This window comes from Cottoperca gobio, chromosome 19 (assembly GCF_900634415.1).
Source record: "Cottoperca gobio chromosome 19, fCotGob3.1, whole genome shotgun sequence".
Lineage (NCBI taxonomy): Eukaryota > Metazoa > Chordata > Actinopteri > Perciformes > Bovichtidae > Cottoperca > Cottoperca gobio.
The window spans coordinates 11,619,357-11,641,895 of NC_041373.1; the positions used below are offsets into that span (position 1 = coordinate 11,619,357).

The 22,539-nt window shown below is 41.6% G+C and overlaps 1 protein-coding gene across 3 annotated transcripts in view; it reads left to right on the forward strand.

Moving 5' to 3' along the window:
* The first annotated feature begins 4,172 nt into the window (after positions 1-4,172).
* LOC115025110 (disks large homolog 5-like) overlaps positions 4,173-22,539 on the forward strand; it is a 28,228-nt gene continuing 9,861 nt past the window's right edge. Inside the window, exons 1-19 of one of the 3 annotated variants that reach the window (XM_029457172.1) lie at positions 4,173-4,910; positions 9,769-9,837; positions 10,675-10,843; positions 11,214-11,357; positions 12,849-13,032; positions 14,893-15,149; positions 15,425-15,737; positions 16,433-16,663; positions 17,800-17,984; positions 18,124-18,249; positions 18,493-18,625; positions 18,731-18,855; positions 19,169-19,344; positions 19,553-19,656; positions 20,163-20,255; positions 20,373-21,329; positions 21,449-21,572; positions 21,745-21,889; positions 22,351-22,472. In XM_029457172.1, the coding sequence (XP_029313032.1) occupies positions 4,613-4,910; positions 9,769-9,837; positions 10,675-10,843; positions 11,214-11,357; positions 12,849-13,032; positions 14,893-15,149; positions 15,425-15,737; positions 16,433-16,663; positions 17,800-17,984; positions 18,124-18,249; positions 18,493-18,625; positions 18,731-18,855; positions 19,169-19,344; positions 19,553-19,656; positions 20,163-20,255; positions 20,373-21,329; positions 21,449-21,572; positions 21,745-21,889; positions 22,351-22,472 (3,955 nt within the window). In that variant the 5' untranslated portion in view covers positions 4,173-4,612. The remainder of the gene's footprint in view (positions 4,911-9,768; positions 9,838-10,674; positions 10,844-11,213; positions 11,358-12,848; positions 13,033-14,892; positions 15,150-15,424; positions 15,738-16,432; positions 16,664-17,799; positions 17,985-18,123; positions 18,250-18,492; positions 18,626-18,730; positions 18,856-19,168; positions 19,345-19,552; positions 19,657-20,162; positions 20,256-20,372; positions 21,330-21,448; positions 21,573-21,744; positions 21,890-22,350; positions 22,473-22,539) is intronic. The other 2 variants (XM_029457173.1, XM_029457174.1) reach the window with 2 other exon arrangements.

Consider the following 22,539-nt stretch of genomic DNA (forward strand, 5'->3'; position numbering starts at 1 on the left):
CATTTTCCCCACCTTGGTCTGTATTAGTGAGCCGACCCCCCCCCCCCACCCCACCCCCTCGATCCTCAGAGCATCACGAGCTGCACGTTTTTTGCTAAAAGGTGCGAGTAATGTGGCTTACATAAGTGAAGTCTCTGTGCGTGTGCTTTGCTGTATAATCTGAGAGGGAGAGAACATGTCCAGGTTTGCTTTGCAGCTCGAGTGATATGGCACATGAGAGCTTTTCTCAAGGCTATAAATAGTGTCCATATTGGAGACACGGATGTCCTAAAGTCTTCTTTCTGTTGTGCTCGCTGGCCTCAAAGTGCAGCCTCAGATGGGCTGTGCTGGGGAGACAAATGACTTCACCGAGGCTCACTTCTGCTACACCTTTCTCCCTTTTAGCTACTTCTCATACACACTCGAAAATGAAAAAGCCTCCACCAGGCGGGGGACAAAGAGGGATGAATATTTGATGTTGGTATTTGTGTATTTTCTCTCTAGACGAGTCTGTTTGCTGTGATACCTCCTGAAATATATAGGTCAGAAGGAAATCAGTGGGGCCGCCCATTTGGCTTTCACTTTTAGAGACAAAACACTTTCCTGATCCTGATTTTTAGAAAAAGTGCTTTAATTATTTACATGCGGACTTGATGCACCCGTTTCTGGGACTTGATCACACACAGACATGCGAGGGATGCACTGTCTTATTGGAGAGGTGGGATGAGCGTATGGGAGCCGTGTCAATCGACAGCATCGGTCTGCGTCATCTGTGTTCATGGTACATGGGAGCTGTGAAGGTCAGCCTTTGAATTCGCCTTAGCACTTCCCATCACACACCTGGAGCTTTCTCTTCTCTTAAATGACAAAATAAAGGATTTTTGTTTAAAATTTGAGTGACTCGTAAGAAAATGTGACTCAAATCTACTCAAACTGAAATCTAATATGTTTCACTTGAGTTGTCTTAAATGTTTGTATGCCAAATGACTGTTTTATTGTTAATGTTCTTGTTTTATATGGAAAGATGCCTAAATGAATCATTTTGACAACTGTTTTCACAGAGAAATGTAACTGTAATCTGAATTAAAAAAAATCCAATTTTGTGAATCAATTGAGATTAGTGGACACTTTACCTTAATTCACAGCTGCATCACTGGCCTCTAATGTTAATACTGTCTCATAGACAATCAGTAAAAGTAAGCATTTGCAGTGGATTTTCTCCAGCTGTCCAATGAGGAATCTGCAGTTAGGAGACATTTGGTTGCCAGGGACATAATCCCGCTTTAAACTTCATAAATGCATATAAACAAATGACAAACCTAATGATTAGATGAACAACACATAATGAGATGCAGCAGCAGATATCACTATCCAGCCTGCAGAGCTGCAGAGCTGCAGAGCTGCAGAGCTGCAGAGCTGCAGAGCTGCAGAGCTGCAGCCTGCACGGTTTGAGGTTCATTCTCTGAAAGTTTGTCAAAATAGGACAATAAAACCCGTCCGACCTGTTCCTTGTATTTGTGTATGCAGTCTGAAAACGTCCAGCTGAAGAAGAGCAGCACACTTTCTGCATGAAGTTACAGATTACAACATAAATAGTTTGATGTTTCCACTGCATGAATTTGAGGTTTTATGGGTGTAAGAGCTCCTCATTTCAATCTAGTGTGATGGTTTTAGGAATTTACATAATTCCTAAACATTCCAGCTAGTTTTCTTAGTGAGCGCCAAATGGATTTTCCCTGCAGAAAGTTGAATTGTTACATAACCACTTATACTTGTTAAAGCTTTGCTAAACTTAAGTGGGAAAATGTATAGGCACACTGTGTACCGTATTAAGCTTTAAAGCCAGTCCCTGTGTGTTGTAGCTAGCTCCAGATGAGAGTCACAATCCTCATGAAGGCAATACACTGAAGCCCCTTAATAATACAGTACTGTCAGCAATTATGGTGAACAGAGTTCACATTCAGCATCTCTGCAGTTCAGCTGTCTGTACTGAGCCTAAAGATAAGCTCATATAGATAATCTTATACATGACTTCATTATGTTTTTAGAGCATTTCTTTTTCTTAAGGATATCGGTCTTATGTGACGTCGGCCTCCTTTGAGAGCTGATGGAGTATGTGGAGCAGAAGAAAGCTCACAGAGCGGGGCAGATGTGTCAGGGGACAATCCAGATGAGGAACAGGCAACTATACGTAAGGTCTGAAGGTATACAACCTTCTCTGAAGAGAGATCAAATCATGAAATAAAAGTAACCGGATTCCCCTTCTAATACAATAATAGCCTATTCAGAAGCATGTAATCCATGTGTTGTATGTATAACTGGATTTACTGAACAGATAAGGCTCAGGGAAGCAACGTCCGAATCAATAAATGCATGATTTGTAATGTAATATTTACACAGATGCTTAACTGTAAAAACTCAATGTTCCATCCATAGAATCGCCAACTGAAAGATAAACAATGAGAAGTGCATGTACAGTTTTATTGTTGTGATTTTGGAGAGCAGTGGTTCACAATCTTTTTGGCTTGTGGCCCCTTCATAGAAGATGATGACCTCAGTGTGGACATGAGTTGTGATCAGTTTAACCAAAGAGCCATTTTCCCTTTGCTTCCTTATGAAGGATATTAGGGGCTTGAAAGAGGTAAAAGAATCCAGTGTTTCACAAAACAGAGAAGCAAATAGAAAAAAGCCATTCAAAAACAAATATTTTCAATTTCTCATCTCTTTTTCTGGCGCTTCTGATTGATGTTGACATCACTATGATATCCCTAGGTTGTTTCCAACAATACAAATAACATCTATGTGAGATTTATTTTTACATATACAATCATCATGATCCGCTGATCACAATTACATTCCTGACAGACTTTAGATTTTTGGAGGGAATACTGCAAGAATTATAGACATTTCCCAGCAGTGGTGTAGCTACCAGGATATCGAGGTCATGTACATTGTTGTTCTCTTCTATTCTTAGCGGTAAATAAGGTCAACAGCTTTAGACTATTTTGTAAGGAAGTCATATTTAAATAAATATAATTCAACAGCTAAATCCAAACAATAAAAAGATGCTTTTATTTTGGTATTTCATTCAAATGTCCTGAGAGGTGGTGGTGGTGTGTTGATGGATCAGTACAGTACTTAAGTACACATTTGAGGTACTTTCATGCTACTTCATATTTCTACTTCACAACAGTTAAATGGGAAACTATTTGACTTTTTACTCAACTGCATTTATTTCACAGCTTTAGTTACTAATTAATTTACAGATAATGTTTTTTATACAAAACATATTTTAAAGCACTGAGTAGATTAAACTTCAATCAAATAGTTCAAATTAGCTCCACCACGACCAACTACAACAGTAAAATGCTACTTACACATTAATATATCCGTAACAATAATCCTGTAATTATAAAAATAATAATAATGATTAAATAAATAAATTATATAATATATAAAAATATAGGCCTGACACTCACATGGGCACTTTTACAGCATAATCAGTGCTTATACTCTTGATAGGCTTACTTAAAGTTACATGTTGCTAGCTTTTTTTACTTAAGTGACTATGCAAGACTTTTAATTGTCATAGAGCAGGGGTCTTCAACGTTTTTCAGGCCAAGGACCCCCAAACTGATGTAGCATGGAGCAGGGACCCCCTGCTTCAATCTTTTACTTAAGTAAAAGTAGTAATACCACATGAAGAAATAATTAGTTTCAAGTAAAAGCCCTGCATTCAAAACTTTACTTAAATGCACAAGTATTAGCATTAAAATATACTTCAATTACCAAAAGTAAAAGTAGGCTACTCATTATTGCAGAATGGCCAATTTCAGAATAATATATATTATATTATTGGATTACAAGTATTGATGCATTTATGTGTGCGCCACTTTAATGTTGCAGCAGGTAAAGATGGGTATACTTGTAACTACACTGCTGTGGAGCGTAACCTATAATAATAATAATAATATCATAATGTATAAGTAGATTTATATTTTGTATTAATTATCTAAATCTGCTAAGTAACTAATATACTTAGTTACATCCCACAGCCTTAAGTACTGTGTTTTATAATATTGTATGGGAATCAAAGCGGTGGGGAGCCAGGTGCGTCTAAAAACAAGCCCCGCCTCCGTTTACCTTAAATGTCCATTGCACGGAAATATGATTGGCACAGGGCTACAGCTGCTTTGAACGGTGAGACATGGCGGAGTTTGTAGTCTGACAGAGAGAGAGGAGGGGGGGGGGGCGGCTCTTGAAGAGTTTTTTTTCACACTTTTCAACATGTCGAAAGAACTTGATTTCAGGACGACAATGTCTTCGTAACGTGTGCGCAGCGGAGCTTAAAGAGGCAGAGACGTCTTTTTTGGGTCGGGGAGGACGAAGCGGTGGTTGGGAATATGTGTTGTCATCTTGGTGCAGTCAACAGCCCTGGGCAACAAATATGGCTACTTGTGTATCCTTCAATTCGGGTTGAAAACCGTCCCGACTGGGCCGAGCGGGATAGTTTCGGGGAGTTACGACAGTAGCACGAAGTGAAGTTGACTAACCACAAACGTAAAGAAGCTGGATTTGTCCCGAGGTGGTTTTTTTTTTTTTGGTGGTTAAACCGAAACGGAGCAAAACAGAGATGGAGCCCAAGCATAAAGAGTTGTTGGAGAAATGTTACCAGAACTTGGTGGAGTCGATAACAGATGCGGACCGAGTTGTGGATGTTTTGGCTCACTGCGGGACCCTCAGCCAGTCTGAACGCTACGAGCTGGGACACAACTGCTCCTGCAACTCGGAAAAAGTGGACCTTCTCCTGAAGATACTGATAAGTAAAGACCGAGACCATTTCGCAGAGTTCTGCACGGCCCTGGAGAAGACGCACCCTCACCTGCACTCGGTGCTGCTGAATGGCACCGGACCAGTGGATCATACAACTGGTAAGAAGCTATATTAATCAGGCACATAACAAAGAAGTAGTGCATTGTCGTGCTGAAAAGAAAAGGCATGTATGCTGTAAAAGTAGATTGGTATAGAAGATTTATGGTGTGTTTAATGGACTTGTGTGCTTTTTTTATTTTGGTTATGATCCAACCTGGTTTCGACCCTGCTCTGGGCATGATCTAACTGACATTAGAGGTATTGACCATATGACAACTTGATGAAGGGCAGGACTTTTCCTTTGGGCAAGAATAGAGGGAGAGGGAGAGGGAGAGAGAGAGAGAGAGAGAGAGAGGGCTACACAATCATGTGACCTGATGCTTATTTACACTCACACTACTGTGCTTGTTTCCCTTTCCCATGTCACTAAAAGCACAGTCTGCCAGCTCTTTGTGAAAGTATTTAATGGACCTAAAAAGACCCATACTGTGTGTGTGTGTGTGTGTGTGTGTGTGTGTGTGTGTGTGTGTGTGTGTGTGTGTGTGTGGTTGAATCAATAACCCCCTGTCAACTGAATGAGTGAATAATTAACTAGAGTGAGAAGAAAAATATATATATATTAGTGGAGACTGTTTTTATTTGTGTCTCTGTACAAAACCAAGTTACACTAACCATTAATTCCATTATCAATGAATCTCTACATTTAAAAACATTTTTATTAACTTAATATGTTTTGATCTATAAAATATCAGAAAATATTGAAAGACGTCCATCACAAATTCCAGTGCCCAACTCGAGGTCTTCAAATCCGGCTTCAACTAATTATTTTCACTAACATTAGTCTGCTGATTATTTATTTTTAATCGTTTGCTTTATGAAATGTGAGTTAATAGTGAAACATTGTCACTCAAAATATCCCACAGCCCAAGGTGACTTTTTTGGCTTCCTTCGTCCGACCGACGAACCAAAACAAAGTTATTCAGTTTACTCTCACATAAGACGCGGACAATCCGTATAATTGAGAAGGTGGTTGAGGGAATGTTTGGCATTGTTGCTTGACAATTAGTTGCGTATTCATTTTCAATTTACTGATCAATTGTCTAATGCTTTTGTTTTGTCCCAAAAACAGTCCAAAATGCATCAAATCCTCACATTTGAGAAACTGGACCCAGCAAATGTTTGGCATTTCTGCTGCTCAATAAACAATTACAATCAGTTATCCATCAACCTATTTCAGCATTATATAGTACATTACTTTATGATTTTATTTATAAAATATATTTAGAATAATCTTATTTACATGTTTGAAAACCTTTTGCTCACAAAAATACAGCTACTGTAAATCCCAAAGCTACAGACATGCTCTTGCTGTTTTCATGATGTCTATAAATGTATCATCAAATTCAGTGTAAGCCAAACCGGTTTGGATTCATGTCCTAAAACGTGTATATATATATATATATACGCAATAATCTGCAGCAGTAAAGCATGCACACCAGTACATGGTACTTGCACAGCACCTCCTGCCTTTGCATTTCAAAAGCAATATTTTGCATAAGTTATGTTGTTCACGTTGAGGTATCGTGTCATACTCGGAGAGCTGATTGGTGAGGTGTTAATTATGTATTTGTTCTGTCCTTATTATTTATAAGAAAACTGAAGCTGCAGAGTGAGTCTATTTTTCTAAGCTTTTTCATTTTTGCGCTGCATTTCACAATCGTGCACGGAGTCTAAAACCGAGCACTGATAGGCTTTCTGCTGCTGTAGATTCTTGTAAATGAACATGTTTCGGGCTGGTCCTTGTAGTCCGCAGCTCCCTGTTGGTAGTCACACGGGACGCAAATGGGCTGAGCTGCTTTTTGCAACTGGGCAGACAGGTTCCTCCACTACTCAGCCAAAAGCAAGGCCTTCCCAAGGAAAACGGTAGCTTGTTACAGGCTATGTTTTTAAATAATGTGTGCAGTCAGCAGCCTGATCTCCCAGGCCACCCAGAATCCATGAGGGGAAAGAACTAGATTATCTTTGAAATCACAACAATGTTAATGAGCCAGAGCTCCGTTAGTTAACCCCAGCAGGTACTCGTCAAATCGCATGTCAACAGAGATGCTACGTGTAGCTGATTTGAAATAACGTGAATATGATGAATGCCTGTACAGTACTTGAAAAGGTGTGCATCCCAGAGAACTTGTTTGTTTTTAATAAACAAAGATATTCTGTAGTTTTATATAACCATAGCTTCAGGGCTTGACATAAGAGATCTTTTGTTTACAGAATGTTCAGACCTTTTTCTTGAAGAACAATAACTTGACGACAGCACATTGAAAGGGTGTGTATCGTGGCTGACGTGTTCACTTGGCAGTGCTGCAAAATAATGTTCCACGTCAGGTAGTAGGAGAGTTCAAATTTAATTTATACAGGAGTCTACAGCAAGCAATCCAAACGGTTAGATCGATGGAGCTAGTTGAAAAGTCAAGAGTGCCACCAACGTTTACAAAGGCAATTAACGTCTGCACCAAATCGCATGGTGATTGTTGACATTTCACTCTGAACCACAGAAGTCCACCTGCTGACGACATGGCACTAGATTCCTTCTCTGTGCACCATGGATGTCTCTACCAATATTTGTTAAAAGGGAACTCTACTGATTTTACACGTTACATTTTGTGTACAGGTCAACTTTAAAAAGTTGTTTTTAAAGCATTTTGTTGCACCAAAGGGAGCTGTGGCTGATAAATCGCCTAAAGTGATGTCTAACCGGCCTGTAAATAACATGATTAATGATGGCAGACTCTGAGGTGCCCAGGTAGCTCACCTGGTAGAGCGGGCGCCCTATTTACTTAAGCTGATTCCTTAGTAAATAGGGTGCCGAACAAAGGCTAATTTTTTGTTTTTTGTGCATTAACTTGTCTTACTGGGACATTTAATCAAACAATAATGTTATTATTAACACCTGTGCTTTCCCTACTATAAAATGTCTGCTGTGAAAAAAGCCTGTTTCATCACTATAGTCAATAATCTATTTGCACACTTGGTCCTATTTTCACTGCCGATGAACATCAACAAGTTGACATAACTTCACAAATTGAACACATGATGCTTGTTTGTCTTTGCTTGGATCTATGTGGAATAAAATTCAGCTTTAAATGGTCAGCGCCCCCGAGATGAAGGAACAATACATAAGAAAGCGCACACTATTTTAAGTGCTTCTCATTCATTATCAGTGGTGCGGAGTACTAGATGTAGATTTTAGATATCAGCACTCAGTGTTGGTGCCGCTGTTCTCAGCTTTGAGAGAAATGCTTTGAAATATGTCAGAATATGCACCAAGTTTGCCGTGACTTTAGAAAAGGGATCAACCTAAATGAGATACTTGAGTGATGAGGGTCAGGCCGCAGCGAGGTCCATGTCACATGACTTCCACACGGACAGAAAAGTGAGTGAGCTATGACACAGTGAACCTTGCCCATTGAGACACTCTCTGCTCAAACAGAGTCATGGGAAACTTAAGCTAGAGCGAGAACAAAGAGAGCTTGATCCATGGGATGCCACGGTTCCTGAGGCACATCAGTCTTCTTTTTTTTTTTTTTTTTTTTTTCTTTCTTTCAGTCCTTTGCTGGGAAAAAAAGGGGTGAGCCATGTTAGCTGGGCTCCTTCCAGTCTTAATCAAACTCATAGTCTCCTTTTTTAGCTAGTGGGAACTCAGCCAGCCAGGGATTGATTTAGAGTACTGGGACGTGGGTAAATAGAATCGTTTGTCATGCTCCCGCTCCAGAGTCGAGCGCTACACTTTACATCAGGGGTGGAGGTTTCTGGTTTAACTGAACTATAAGCTGCTCATCCCACAGCCAAGTTACATCTCAGTAAATGTGCACTGTTGGCTTTTTGATTGTGCAGTCTGTTTTCTTTCTTTTCTTTCCTAGAAGGGGAAATTTGTGAAGGTGCTTATTAGAATCACATTTTAGTTGAGAGTAGTGTTGAGGCAATTCAACCAGGAAACCTTAATAAACTCTAATGTTGACGATCTGTTAATTGTTTAAACCAATCAAACATGTCAAACATTTTAGTTCCACCTGCTGAAATTTGAGGGATTGCCATTTTCTGTTCATAGGACACACATTTAAAGACCTCACTTTGAGCCGTGATGATTTGTGATGCATTGATTTCTGACATTATAGATTAAAATCATTATCCACGATGCGTATGTTTTGAAAATGACCAACTAAAGCCCACTTGATACTGGATTTTTGAGATCAATATTGATATTTGAGATTTTAATACGTTTGATAACTAATACATCAGTCATATTTTTACATAAACATTTTAATAGGGTTTCTTTAGAAATGTTTAACAATCGTGACCATGATATTGTCCTGAGGATATGAAATGCTTCTGCATGTAGTGGCTTTAATAGATTAATCAAAACAAATCAATCAATAGTTTTACTAGTAATCCTCTTCAAGAATTACTTTTACGTTGAAATAACACCATCTTCTCTATAATACGTAGTGTTTTACTGAGGCTTCCTTTTATGTACAGTTAATTATGAATCACTCTAGGCTATAAAAGAAGGGGCTTTCACTGGGGGGGGGGGGACTGTGTGATGTTGTCAGAGGAGATAAAAGGAGAAGTTTTGAGGCTGTAGCCTCTTTGGGGCCCTGGCTAGTCAGTATTCAAGCTCGCTGCCCAACTGATAATTAGCCACACTCTGCTGTCAGCCCTCAGGCCCATCATCCCAAGTTGGGGAAAGTCCCACCTTATTATGTCTCCAGCTGGCCTTTTTTCAGTAAAGGCCCCTGAAAGTAACCCAAGCTCCACAGCCTTGATGTACCATACAATGCTGCAGATAATCATCTGACTATAATGCAGACATGGTCGAGTACACTCACAACTGACTTTAATGTTTTGTTCTCCTCGCAGGGTCCACTTACAGCATCTTGTCCACCATGCCGTCGGACTCGGAAAGTAGCAGCTCTCTCAGCAGCTTAGGTGAATGTGGCTCTCGTGGTGGTGTTCAGGTGTAGAAATGTCAAAAATAAAATCATTTATCTCCCCGGAAAGAACCAACAAAGTATGTTCTATGGTTTGTCCAAATTATAGTCAGTCTTTGGTTGCTGCCTGTTTAGACTCTGAGCGCATGCAAGTGATTACACAGATGTGAGAAGGATTTAGAAAACCTCTACCAACACACACACACACACACACACACACACACACACACACCTGTTTCATTCTCTGTGGGAGAGAGAGGATTTGACTGGTCAATGCCACCAAAAGGGAAACGGAGCTTTGATTTGTATCAGTGGGGGGATTTCTGTGTAATATATTCAAAAGTACTCCCGTCAATGAGTACAACAATAGGGTAGCTGCATAATGAAGTAGAATATTAAACTGATTTTGGCTGCAAAAATGTGAGCAATGATTTAAAAATGACTGTTTTCTTGTAATGAATGTGTAGACGCTCGGTCCAGTAGCTACAACAAAGTGCTCTTGCTTATGATTGGTTAATATTTAGACTAACTAAGTCCAGTCTGAGATTCTTGAGCCAGTAAACTTTTGTCCTTCTTTTGTTTTCACTAAAATGTTGAGAAAAAAGTGTTTTGTGCAAGCAGACATGAGTTGTACACTTAAATCTATTAGCTTTTTTCATTCATTCATTTTAATTGAATTATTTTGACCCAGAAATTCATCAAGGAAGAGATTTACAACCTTTGCAGCCTAGCCAAGGTAGTATTTTAAAAGAAAGTGATGGGGCTGCATTGATGCCCCCCATCATTTGAGCTTTGTGAACGGCACATGCCACGAGTGACATGCTGACTCACGCAGGTACGTCCGGTCTAGCCTCCTCGCCTCCGCCCACTCACATGGACAGCCACCAGGTGAACGAGAAGATGGAGACTGTTCTGTTCCAGCTCAGACATGTGACCCGCGAGAGGGACGAACTACGTAAACGTCTGGCGCTCTCGTCACCGGGAACCACCTTCGATGACTGCAGGTACTGTTCTGATCTCATGCACCTAACTGCCTGTTTTCCAAAACAAACATTTACAGAAAAGTGCAGTGATCCTGTGTATACATGCACTCATGAATAGAAGCATTTTGCCTTGTTCAGCATTTTTTTTTTTTAAAGCAACAAAAAAACAAACGAGTGAAGTAAGGGAAGGGGATGCAAAATAGTTTTAAAATATGCTCAACTCTGTCAAACAAGGGGTGAGCATACAACTTTAATGATGCCTCTCCTCCCGTGTGTTCCCATGAGCACAATGTTTATCTCACTCTCATCCTCCCATGCGGCATCTTTAAAAACTCGATTTTTTTAATGCATCACAATTTTGTCTCCCTTCTTCCCTCTCGGTGTGAAATAGACCAAACTTAAAAGCTGGTCATGACTACGAGCGTCTGAAGCTGCAGTGCATGAAAGCGATGGCAGACCTGCAATCCCTGCAGAACCAGCACAGCACCACCCTGAAGAGGTGCGAGGAGGCTGTGAAGAAAGCAGACTTCTACCAGTGAGTGAAAAGCCCCACTACAGGGCTTTTTTTATAAAACAATTAACAGCCGGAGCATTTGCGCTCAGACTGCAGGGCAAGAGTTCAGTTCGTCCTCTGACATATTCACAGCAGATTGCATAGAACAGATTTAACTTTTCGCGAGAGTAATTGGGATGAAGCCTTTATACCAGTACAAAAGCTGATTAGTTAAGCCTTGTAAAGTCCTCGCAGCCCTTCATCAATTTAACTTAATCTTTGTGATTGTTTTAGAAAAAGACTGTTTTTATTGTCTTCATGGCAGCATAAACCCCGAGTATTGTTTTCGGACCAACGGCTGTGAACAGAGACTGAATGACTTATCTATAAGTATTACCCTTCTTGAAGAGTTCATGCCAAACCATTCTCTGTAATCATCATCTGAACCCCTGTGTGTATAGCACGGCATCTGTGCCATGAGGATAATGCTACGAACACAGCATTTGCTGTCCCGTGAAATAAGCTATGAAGAGGAGACTGGAGACAGTATGGCATCGTTAAATCACACAAATGGACCAAAGTGTAGGGAGTCGACATCTGGCCCCAAATGCAAACAGACAGATGAAGGATTATTGCCATGTTTAAGCCTCTCCTTCTGCGCCTATTTGCACACCAGAGAAAGTCTTTATTTATTACTGTCCCGTCTGCCTCTGCACTTCCTCATTCCACCATCCTCTGTGAATGGGAAATCACATTCATGCCTGACTAGTGCATTGTCCTAAGATCAATAAGTCACTTAACACGTACGCTAGCTCTCAGTAATCAGGATTATATTTGTCCTTGTAATAATCCATGTCTCTGCTGTTACAAATTGAGCTGTATTGCATAAGATGATGCTGTTTTTACTGTTAATATCGCATTTAATTGGCATATCTGAAGTTGTCTCAGGGTGCATCAGTGTCAAACAGCTGCCTTGAAACCCAGAGTGAGCTTGAACGTGTCTACGTTATAGCCTTTGTTTTATTTATTTGGTTTTATTTATTAAGCAGTGAATGAGCATCTTGCACTAAGGACACATCACAAGACGTGTAACTTCAAGTCAATATCTAAAAAGTTCTCGGCATGGACTTGAGCAGAACACATCTAAAAATAAGCAACATTCACAAAACGAGGGAGAGCGAGTCCGTTAGTTTGTAGAAACTGTAGTATTATATCTGCTGACATTATTAGTTGATTTGAAAGGAAATTAGGGTCGTCAACAACAATTTTAATAATCAATTCATCATGCAAGTAATTTATCAAGTAAACTGCCAAAACATTCTCTGGTTCCTGCTTCTCTAAGGTGAGGATTTGCTGCTTTTCTCTGTTTTATATTATTGTAAATTGTTTACTTTGACATTTTGTAAAGTAAAGTCAAAAAAGAGTGTTTGTCTGTATGTGACTCACGAGTCATACGTTTGCCTGTAATGCTGATTTTTAAACCCGACTGGCAGCGACCACCGTCTGACGGTACTGACTGTGGTATCTCCTCAGCACGCTGCACAGCCGTCTGGCGAGCGAGCATGCCCAGCTGAAAGAGGAGCTGGAGGCGATGAGACAGGACAACATCCAGCTGGTGAGGGAGCACAACCACGTGAAACAGGCCTGCGAGGAGCTGAGGAGGCTGCGCGAGGAAGACCAGAGAGAGGTGGCTGAAATGAGGATGCTGCACCAGCAGGTACTTGTGGCAATCACTCATCTACATTCATGCTGTTGCAGCTACAGATGAGAATAAATAAACCGGCGCATGCTTTCAACACACAACTGTAGCACTCACTCCTTTCCCTCTGTGACTGCCCTTCAGATTCAATCATTTGGATCTTGACATTTGAGACGAAAATCAATTTATTTCTCTCTCGGTGATCATTCCTTTCAAGACGACAGCATCATTCAGAGAAATGGGATCCGGCAAGCTCGTCCTCTCATGTCTGCATCGATCAAAACTTTCTTTCAAATTAGACAAATGACTTGACCTCCGTCGGTTTAACTGCCGGACATATTGTCTGACTGCAGTCCAACGGTCGGATCATTAAATGTTTGCCATACCTTACATGACCATGGGGAATGTCTTACAGGGATTTGTGATAGCAAGGATGCATGCCTCATTGTCCTCCAGAGCTCATGTCATCATTACGGAAACTAATGTTCAGCGGCAGTAAAATTTAGGAGTCAAATTAGCTCAGTGATGTCAGTCCAAAGTCAACATTTTTTTATTGTGTAGCTCTGAAGATGCCAGCGACATACTGCACACTGTACTTTCGTTTTGTGTGAAACGTGTCCTTTGTATTGTATGGTGTAGTAATTAACTAGAAAAAATATAATTCTATATATAGACTAAATGATACACTGATGTTTTGAGACAAACAAGGTGTGTGAACATGATATATAGAGTGACAGGCATCTCGTTCATAAAGCAGTTTTGGTGACTCATGTAGGTTATTGAGATCATTATTAGTCAAGACTACAATTTGATGTCCTAATATAATGGCTGACTCGTGGTAACAGGTCGACAACAAGGTGTATTGCACTCCTATTGTGGGACTTTTTTTGGAGTAGGACGGAAGCTTTTTTCACTTTCCGATGAGTGCAGGGATTGCCAGACACGTGTGTTGATGCGTTTGTGTAAACATGTTACCAAATGATCTCGCACCAGAGTCCGATTGGAAGCAGATCGAGACCTTTTTAACTGTTCTCTTGTTTGTGCCACGCCAGCCGAGCCAAACGGGAAATGCACCAGAGTTTGTTTGAACTGCACCAAACGCAGTTGATAGATGTGAAAGGACTGTTGTTGTTATGCATGTTTTTACAAACATTATGAAACTTACCGAGGAGGCTTTTCTCTTATTGTTAAGGAGCTTATGTTTTCGGTTCAGTTTGTGTGTCAGCAGGAATACTGAAAAACTACTCGCTCGATTTTTTTTTGTTGTTTTTTTAAATGAGGCTTTTTGGCAGCTTGTAGCCGAGGCCTGTACACATAACATAACTGAGCGGATCTGAATCACGGCGGGCATACACAAATATCTTTCACTTTCGTTAACATCGTGAGAGAAGGCATGGCCTTGTCGGAGGTCTGTGTGCCCTTTTTTATATTGTTATTCAAAGCACCAGGAAGTTGCAGAGTCTTTTAACAAAAAGCACAAGTGAAACACTGCATTTCTGTTTGTCTTTGTCCATAAAAGTAAAACAAACTCTAAACCATACAGAATCTGGCTTTAATTCTTGCTCTGGCCTGCTACCTCAGCACACACTTTGGTTAATTTACTTAAAAGATTAAGTTTTTCTGTGCCAGACACTGTTAACTTGTATGTAAGACTTCATTATTTACATTGAAGCTAACCTGAATTGTAAATAGAAGTACTTAAGGCAATCCTGAATGACCAAACCTCATCATTATGTAATTGTACTGAAACACTCGGTCTATTGCATTAATTTGGCAGCATCCTTATTGTCTTTATTTAAATGCAATTGCATGTATGAAATGAGCAGACCCGTTACACCCCTCTAATTCAGTAAGGCACCTGAATGATGTCATTTCCAGGTGATGAGAGAGGGGTCATCTGATGTCCTCAGCAAGCTTTACGACACAGCTGCGAACAAGTTGGAGACCATGAAGAGTGACTACGAGGCTCTGAGGAAGCGCTACAACGAGAAGACGGCCGGTCATAACGCAGACCTGAGTCGTCTGGATCAGGCTGAGGAGGAGAACCACCGGCTGCAGAAACAGCTGGACGTGCTGCTGAAGCAGAGAGACGCAGCCATCCACTATCAGCAGCAGTACTCCTCGTCTATAAGAAGGTAAAGCCGGAAATATCACAGACTCACAAAACCAGCAGCACTAGAAGCTACACTCACACACTCAGCAGCTGTAAAAAGTCTAATGATTAACAGCAATTACAGCAAACGTTGCTTCAAACTCACTACTTGAATGTAATGCCAAGGTCAACACTGCACAGTGCTTAAACATTCTTAATCCAAGGCAGATGAAGCTTTGCAGATGCGTTCCCATTTTTAACGCTTCCTTCTCCTTCCGAGAGTGCAAGTGAAACCCATCAATTCCCTATGTGCTACAGGTTTGACAACACGCAGCAAGAACTGTCCAAGGCCGCAGCCCAGAACAAGGAGCTGCAGCGAGAGATGGAGCGGCTGCAGTCAGAGGCGACACGGCTGAAGACCCAGCAGCTCAAGGCGGCGAAAGACGGAGAGAAATACAAGGAGGAGCGGGACTCTGTGATCAACGAGTACCGCCTGATCATGAGCGAGCGGGATCAGGTGATCAAAGAGGTGGACAGACTTCACACCGGGCTGGAGATGGCAGAGGCCAAACTAAAGAACACTTCTTCAGAGAGACGGGTGGCCAGCGAGGAGCTGGAGGCTCTCCGACAGGTAAACGGCTGATTCAAGGGCTTTTAAGCCCGTACTAAGAACTATATTAGGTTTAACATTTTACATTAACTGGGAGAACAGCTCGTCCTGTTTGGATCATGGATTTGTTCACTCGTATCTGTAAAACGCATTAATTTCATGAAGAGTGCTTCAAATTTGCCAGAGTAACTGTGTGTGTGGAAAATATTGACAAATAACGACCTATTGCGTAACACCTGTGTTCCAAATGTATCGACTGTAGTTAAGCGGATTACAGCTGCGGTCATCATTAATTTTGGCAACACCCAGAGTTTATTTAGGCTGGCCAAAAAAAAGCAATCGTTTCATTATTGGTATTGAAAGGCTACATTTCAACACGATTCACCCCAAAAAAGAGCTTCAAGTCGATTTGAAAGAATCTTTTACCTTCCTCAGTTGTTCACCTGATAGGAAGTTTGTGTTGGGAACACCTTTTTGTTCAGCGAGATGAGATGAGATTTTATTAAACCCCCAAGGGGGAAATTCCAGTGTCACAGCTGCTCAAGAAACAGGCCAAACAAGTAGGTATAGATAAGTGGGTTAAACAGTACAAAATAAAACCATATTAATACAAATAAACACTATAGGAGTGACGCATGAACATGCAGAAGGTTGAGTATTTACTCTTTTTGATCTCTATTATCCAACTGTGATATGTTTGTGTGTGTGGTATGAAGGAGCTGGCCTCAGCACTGGTGGACAGGGACCGGGCCATCTGTGAAAAGAACGAGCTGCTGGAGAAATATTGCCACGAGGTGAAGGACAAGGCCGAGGCCCAGAAAGAGCTGAGCCAGGCCTGCAAGGACATCGAGACGGTGCGGGAGGAGAGGGACGTGGCCCGCAAGGAGAGGACAGAGGCCATCATCCAGAGGGACCAGCTGCTGCGAGAGTATTACCAGGCCAGACAGGTAGTCAGACAGACCGGAGATTTATCATTACAAATGGAGGGATTGATTTATTTCCCGGACAATAATCCCTTCATCCCATCACACATAGTACTAGTAGTAAATGGGTTTTTTTAGCAGCTGGCAGGCTTCCACACATTGATATCTTTTGAGAAAGTATGTATCACCCATCACACTTTGTTTCAGTGTGATTGCAATGAAAGTCTGGAGATTACTGCATTAGTAAATTACCAGCAATCGCAGTGAAAAGGCTCTCTGACTTTGAAGTGCTCGGGAACTACACTGCATCAGAAATGGATAATTAAGACTAACAACAGTACAGTAAAGTCTAATGGAATTAATTTAGCCATGGACTTAATTAATGCTCTCGCTACACTTGGCAGTCTCCCTGCTGCACAGTTATTTAGAGAGAGAGAGCATTTACCACAGACACGCCTGCAGACTCCCAGTGAGACACACACTTATTATAATATATCCGACCTACTTTAAACCACACTACCTAATCCAATCTATGACTGTTAGGCCTCAAACCACTCTCATCATGAGTGAAGTCGATTTATTTTTTTGTTTGCAGCAATCTATTCGAGGTGTTTATGGTTAAACACGATGATAAATTTAATCCTGAAGTCGGTTAAGTTGAGGATTTTCCTATTTTTCATGTACTTAATACAGATAATTTTAAGGGCATACATCAATGGGTTTGAACGCTTAACACGTCAAAACACGGCACGGTGGTTGATAATGCCATAAGACATGTAATCCACAAGAAATGTGTGTTTGCTTGTATTAGATTTGCAACTCCTGTGAGTTGCTTGATTGTTGCGTTGCAGCAAAAGTAAAAATACCAGACAACTCTTGTGGTGTTTTTTTTGAGTCTGTACATGAGAACCCCTGCTGAGCCAGTGCGGTGGTCTCATTGAAATTAATGAGGATGCTGCATTTTTGATAGAGTGCTAATGTTGGGATGAACACAGCCTCAAGTGTGTGTCATAGATGTGTGCAGGGTGGAAACTGTAAAATGTATCTACCATCACATTAAGCTCAAGATTAGATTGAACGCACCTTGCTGCTCACATCCTTTGCACAGCCATACATTATCTTACGTCACCTTTTTGTTACATTTCCTTTAACCCCTCCAGAAAGAAGACTCTGCCACTCTGGACATGGAACGAGGCAACAAGGAGATCGATATGCTGAGGAAGCAGTACGAGGCCATCTCTCAGGAGCTGAAGGAAGCCGTGCAAGAGGCCGAGGTAGCCAAGTGCCGACGTGACTGGGCCTTTCAGGAGAGGGACAAGATCGTGGCAGAGAGGGAGAGCATACGGTAAGTGGGTTCAAAACATGTCTGTTGTGTTTATGTTGCATGTCGGGGGGGGGGGGGGGGGGAAGGCTTGGACCAAAAAATATATTTGTTTACATTTTGCGTGACGCCTATTTTGAGTGAAAATGTGTGCGTCTGTCAGCACGCTATGTGACAACCTGAGGCGAGAGAGGGACAGAGCTGTGAGCGATCTGGCAGATGCTCTGAGGAATCTGGATGACACGAGGAAGCAGAAGAACGACGCTGCGCGGGAACTCAAAGAGCTAAAGTGAGTCAGTCCTCCGCTCTTCTTTTGAACAGTTTGACACAAGTAGAAACTTTGGGAATAAAACCTAAAAATAGTGCAGAATAATGACATAAGCCTGTCGGAGTCTGCGCTCCTCTTGTTTTGGGGATCCAGAATGATTTCATACCAGATCTTTTGTGCCACCCAGTGGAGGAAGAATGTCACTGTCAGCAAAACACTAAAGGTGACTGTACTTAAGAGCTACACATTTTATATGTCCTGCAGAGAAAAGATGGAGGATCAGTTAGAAAAGGAAGCGAGGTTTCGTCAGCTGATGGCTCACAGTTCACATGATTCAGCCATCGACACAGACTCAATGGAGTGGGAGACGGAAGTTGTTGAATTTGAAAAGCACAGAGTAAGAACCCCTGTGAATCTTTTTCTTAATGTAATATTAAGTTTGACTGAACTAAATTTGAATGCACCATCAAACTGTAAATGAATTATGTTTTTTCTTATGCAGGACATGGATTTGAAAGCGCTTGGGTTTGATATCGCTGAAGGGGTAAATGATCCTTATTTACCAGGAGATTGTGGCATATTTGTCAGTAAGGTGGATAAAGGAAGTATGGCAGAAGGAAGATTAAGGTAAATGTCTCACTGCTTTGACACCTCAGTAATTAAAGCAACGTTTACATGCCTTGGGGTATAATTTAAAATGTTTCTAGATTTATTTATTTTTGGTTCTGAAAAGTTCAATGTTTTTACTTATTACTATTATTATTATTATTATTATTATTATTATTATTATTATTATTATTATTATTATTATATATATTTTTTTTTATAAAATATTGTAGAGTATTGAGATTCAATATCCAGTCCTACATTTTATTTGTGTCCCTATTGTCATTTGGATAATTTGCTTAATTGAACCATCACTGTGCTTCTCTTTGTGCAGGGTGAACGATTGGTTGTTGAAGATTAATGACGTGGACCTGACCAATAAGGACAGGAAGCAGGTGATCAAAGCGGTGCTGAGCGGGGAGGGGGTGATCAATATGGTGGTCCGCAGAAGAAAGTCACTGGGAGGACGGATCATCACTCCGATGCAGATAAACCTGGCTGGACACAAAGGTCAAATTTGAGCTCCAATTAAGAAATAAACTTCACCATTAAAGTTGCTCATGACAGCTAATGACATTCAGTAGTTATTAATGTTACCACAAATATTTCTGTATTTTATGTTTTTATTTGAACTGGATGGATGGATTGTATAGTTTATGTTTTTGAAAGATGGACAATTACCATGAAATGTTATATGATTGTTTCTCTTACCTTTCAGACAGCGGCATCGGCCTGGAAAGTGGAGTGTTTGTTGCTACTTTGGCTCCAGGCAGTCCAGCTGCCAGAGACTGCGCTCTCACTGTTGGGGATCGACTGTTAGCTGTGAGTGTGCTGCCCGAACACTTAAAGTTACATGACAAGAGACGATGCCATGAGACGGGTGTTGAGACGGAGATGTTGGCTTCTAGTGCCCTCTACTGACCACAGACTTGTTTAATGTTTTAATTAAGGAACACATTATATATATATATATATATATATATATATATATATATATATATATATATATATATATATATATATATATATATATATATATATATATATATATATATATATATATATATATTAATACGTTGAAGGGCACACTATGAACCTATTGTTATAGTCTTGGTAGTTTGTATAGAAGAAATGTATGCATTTGACCTTTTTGTACTACAAGGAAATTATGTTTTTGCCAATGAATGTCAGTCAAAACTGCAACATGGAATCGCTATAATCTTGGACTCGTGTGCTTTAACAAGCATAATGATATGTATATGATCTTTTCCTTGAAGGCAAGTTGTAACTGCTGGAATTTGTCCTGACTGTGTTGTTGTCCACTGCAGATCAATGGTATTGCACTCGACAACAAGTCGCTCTCTGAATGTGAGTCTCTGCTGAGGAACTGCCGTGATTCTCTCAGCATCTCACTCATGAAGGTGAAGCACGCACACACGCACACACACACACACACACACACACTTGTATGCTTTCATTTCCTGTTACTCAAAAAATAATTGTGAAATAAGTATTTATTTCCCTCCCTTCCTCGACAGTTCCTCCCACAGAGCTGCTCCGGCCAGAGTTTATTTGAAGGTTTGAGAGACTCAGAAAAGGTCTCTCGGCTCCAGTCCTGTGAGATCCACGCCAGGACCTGCAGGAACTCCAAGCACAACTGCTCCACACAGACAGACATTTGCAGCTGTGACTTGAGCGGCAGAGGGGACGAAACGTGTAAGGTTACCGGGGACTCTCTGGACGGTAGCAGCAGAAGTTCTCACTGCCTCCACAAGACTTTCCCCAACAGTTCTGTACACTCTCGCTCCCTTTCCAGCTCCCACAGTCCCTCAGAGCCCCATCCAGACTTCTGTTACAGGAGGCAGGAGCTCCACCATCGCCCCTTCACCTTCACCCCCGTGCTCTCCGACTGCAGCTCTCCTCAGACAGCTGTGGACCAGAGCTCATCGGCGAAGCCCGGCGGAGGCACTTGGCCTAAAGTCATAGCAGTAGCTTCTCTTACTGAGTGTGCCCAGCTCTCCATTTACAAAAAAGCCAAACAGAGGAAGTCCATCTTTGATGTGCATGCTTTCAGGAGACCTGAGGCGTCCTCGAAGCTTGACTACATGTCTCTTTCTCAGTTGCCCAAGCACTCGCCGCAGAGCTCGATATCTGAATCCGCTCAGAACCCTCCCACCCCGCCAGCCAGGAGCGACTCGTTCAGGTTCAAACATCGCCAGCAGAACAGCTCGGCGTCGGACTCCACCATCACCACTGGCACTCCCCCGGCAACCCCGGCCCAAGCTACAAGCCTGCAGGATGAGGGAGAGGCAAGGAGCCAGCTCTATTACACCAACGCTCCTCTAGGAGAGACCAAGAGCGGCTCCAAGAAACCTCCCGACAACGAAGGGAGTCGACGCAGGGCAGAGGAGCGGCAGAAGAGGAGGTACAGGCCAAAATCTGCACCGGCGCTGCGGCGAAATGTTACTCCATTACACATTCCTGTCCCCATGCAGGTAACGAAGATACTGCCCTTATCTGATCTGGCATTATTGTGTGTGTTTCTACCTTTTTATAGACTGAATGATTAATTGATTAATTAAGAAATGAATCCCTCCTTGATTGCTTCTTGCAGGTTCAGAGTTTCTCTAATGACGAGCACTCCCCAGAGCCGATGGACTTGTTACGCTTCTCTCCCATGCGAACCAACCGGTACAGCATGGCCTTCACACCCCCCGGCTACGGCAGCGTCGCGTCACGTAAGTCTTCTGAACGACTTCGCCTGTTCCAGAAAACGCATGCTTGCATTTGACCGTCGTTGGTACTTCAATAGAAATAAATGAAGTTATGTAATATCACAGCACCTTTTCTTTACTTCTCATCACCGTGTCTGATTTGATGAGTGGTCTTGATCTGTGTGTGTTCCTCCAGACCCAGCACAGCGAGGTTTAGCCCCGTGTCCTGCTGTGACGGCCGTGATGAGGAACCCGGTCTACACCGCCTGGAGCCATGAGATCCAGACCAGCAACTGTCCTCCAGCTCCCAGCTCAGGCGTCCACTCACATTCACACACAAGGTGTGAACGTCTCTTCATTTTTCTTTGTTCATACTCCATAGGGCTTTTTCACAGCAGACATTTTGACTGGAAAATGACAGGTGTTACTAATAATATTATGACATGTCACAATATCCTTCGTGTTCTGTTTTTTTTTTTTTTTTTTTTTACATCATTATAAATTGAATTTCTTTGGCAAAACAGGAAATTTGAAGATGCCACCTCAGGCTCTGGGATTCTGATTCTGATGTTTTTTAATACTGAAAGTAATGATTGGTTGCAGGCCTAGTTTTGTTGTTTCACATTCAACATTGCTTTAATAAATCCTGTGATCGTGAATTTTTATTGTACCAAAAACACAGTGTTTACCCTGCCCCAGATCTCACAAACAGATGGCACGCATCAAATAACATCTTGCTCTGGGTTGAATGATTGACCACAGGGGAACTTACTGAGGCCTTTTTCTCTCTCTCCACTTTTAGCCCCCAGCATCAAGTTCGCCTCAGCCTAGACCTCAGCCACAAGCGCACTGGGGACTTGACTGAGACGAGCTGCAGCCAACCACCGCACAGCACAAACTCCCTGCCCTCCAGCGCCAGACTGGGTACGTTTGGAGTCCCAGTTCTAGGCAACTCCTAACTTGTATAATATGTCCTGTAAATATGCCCTGG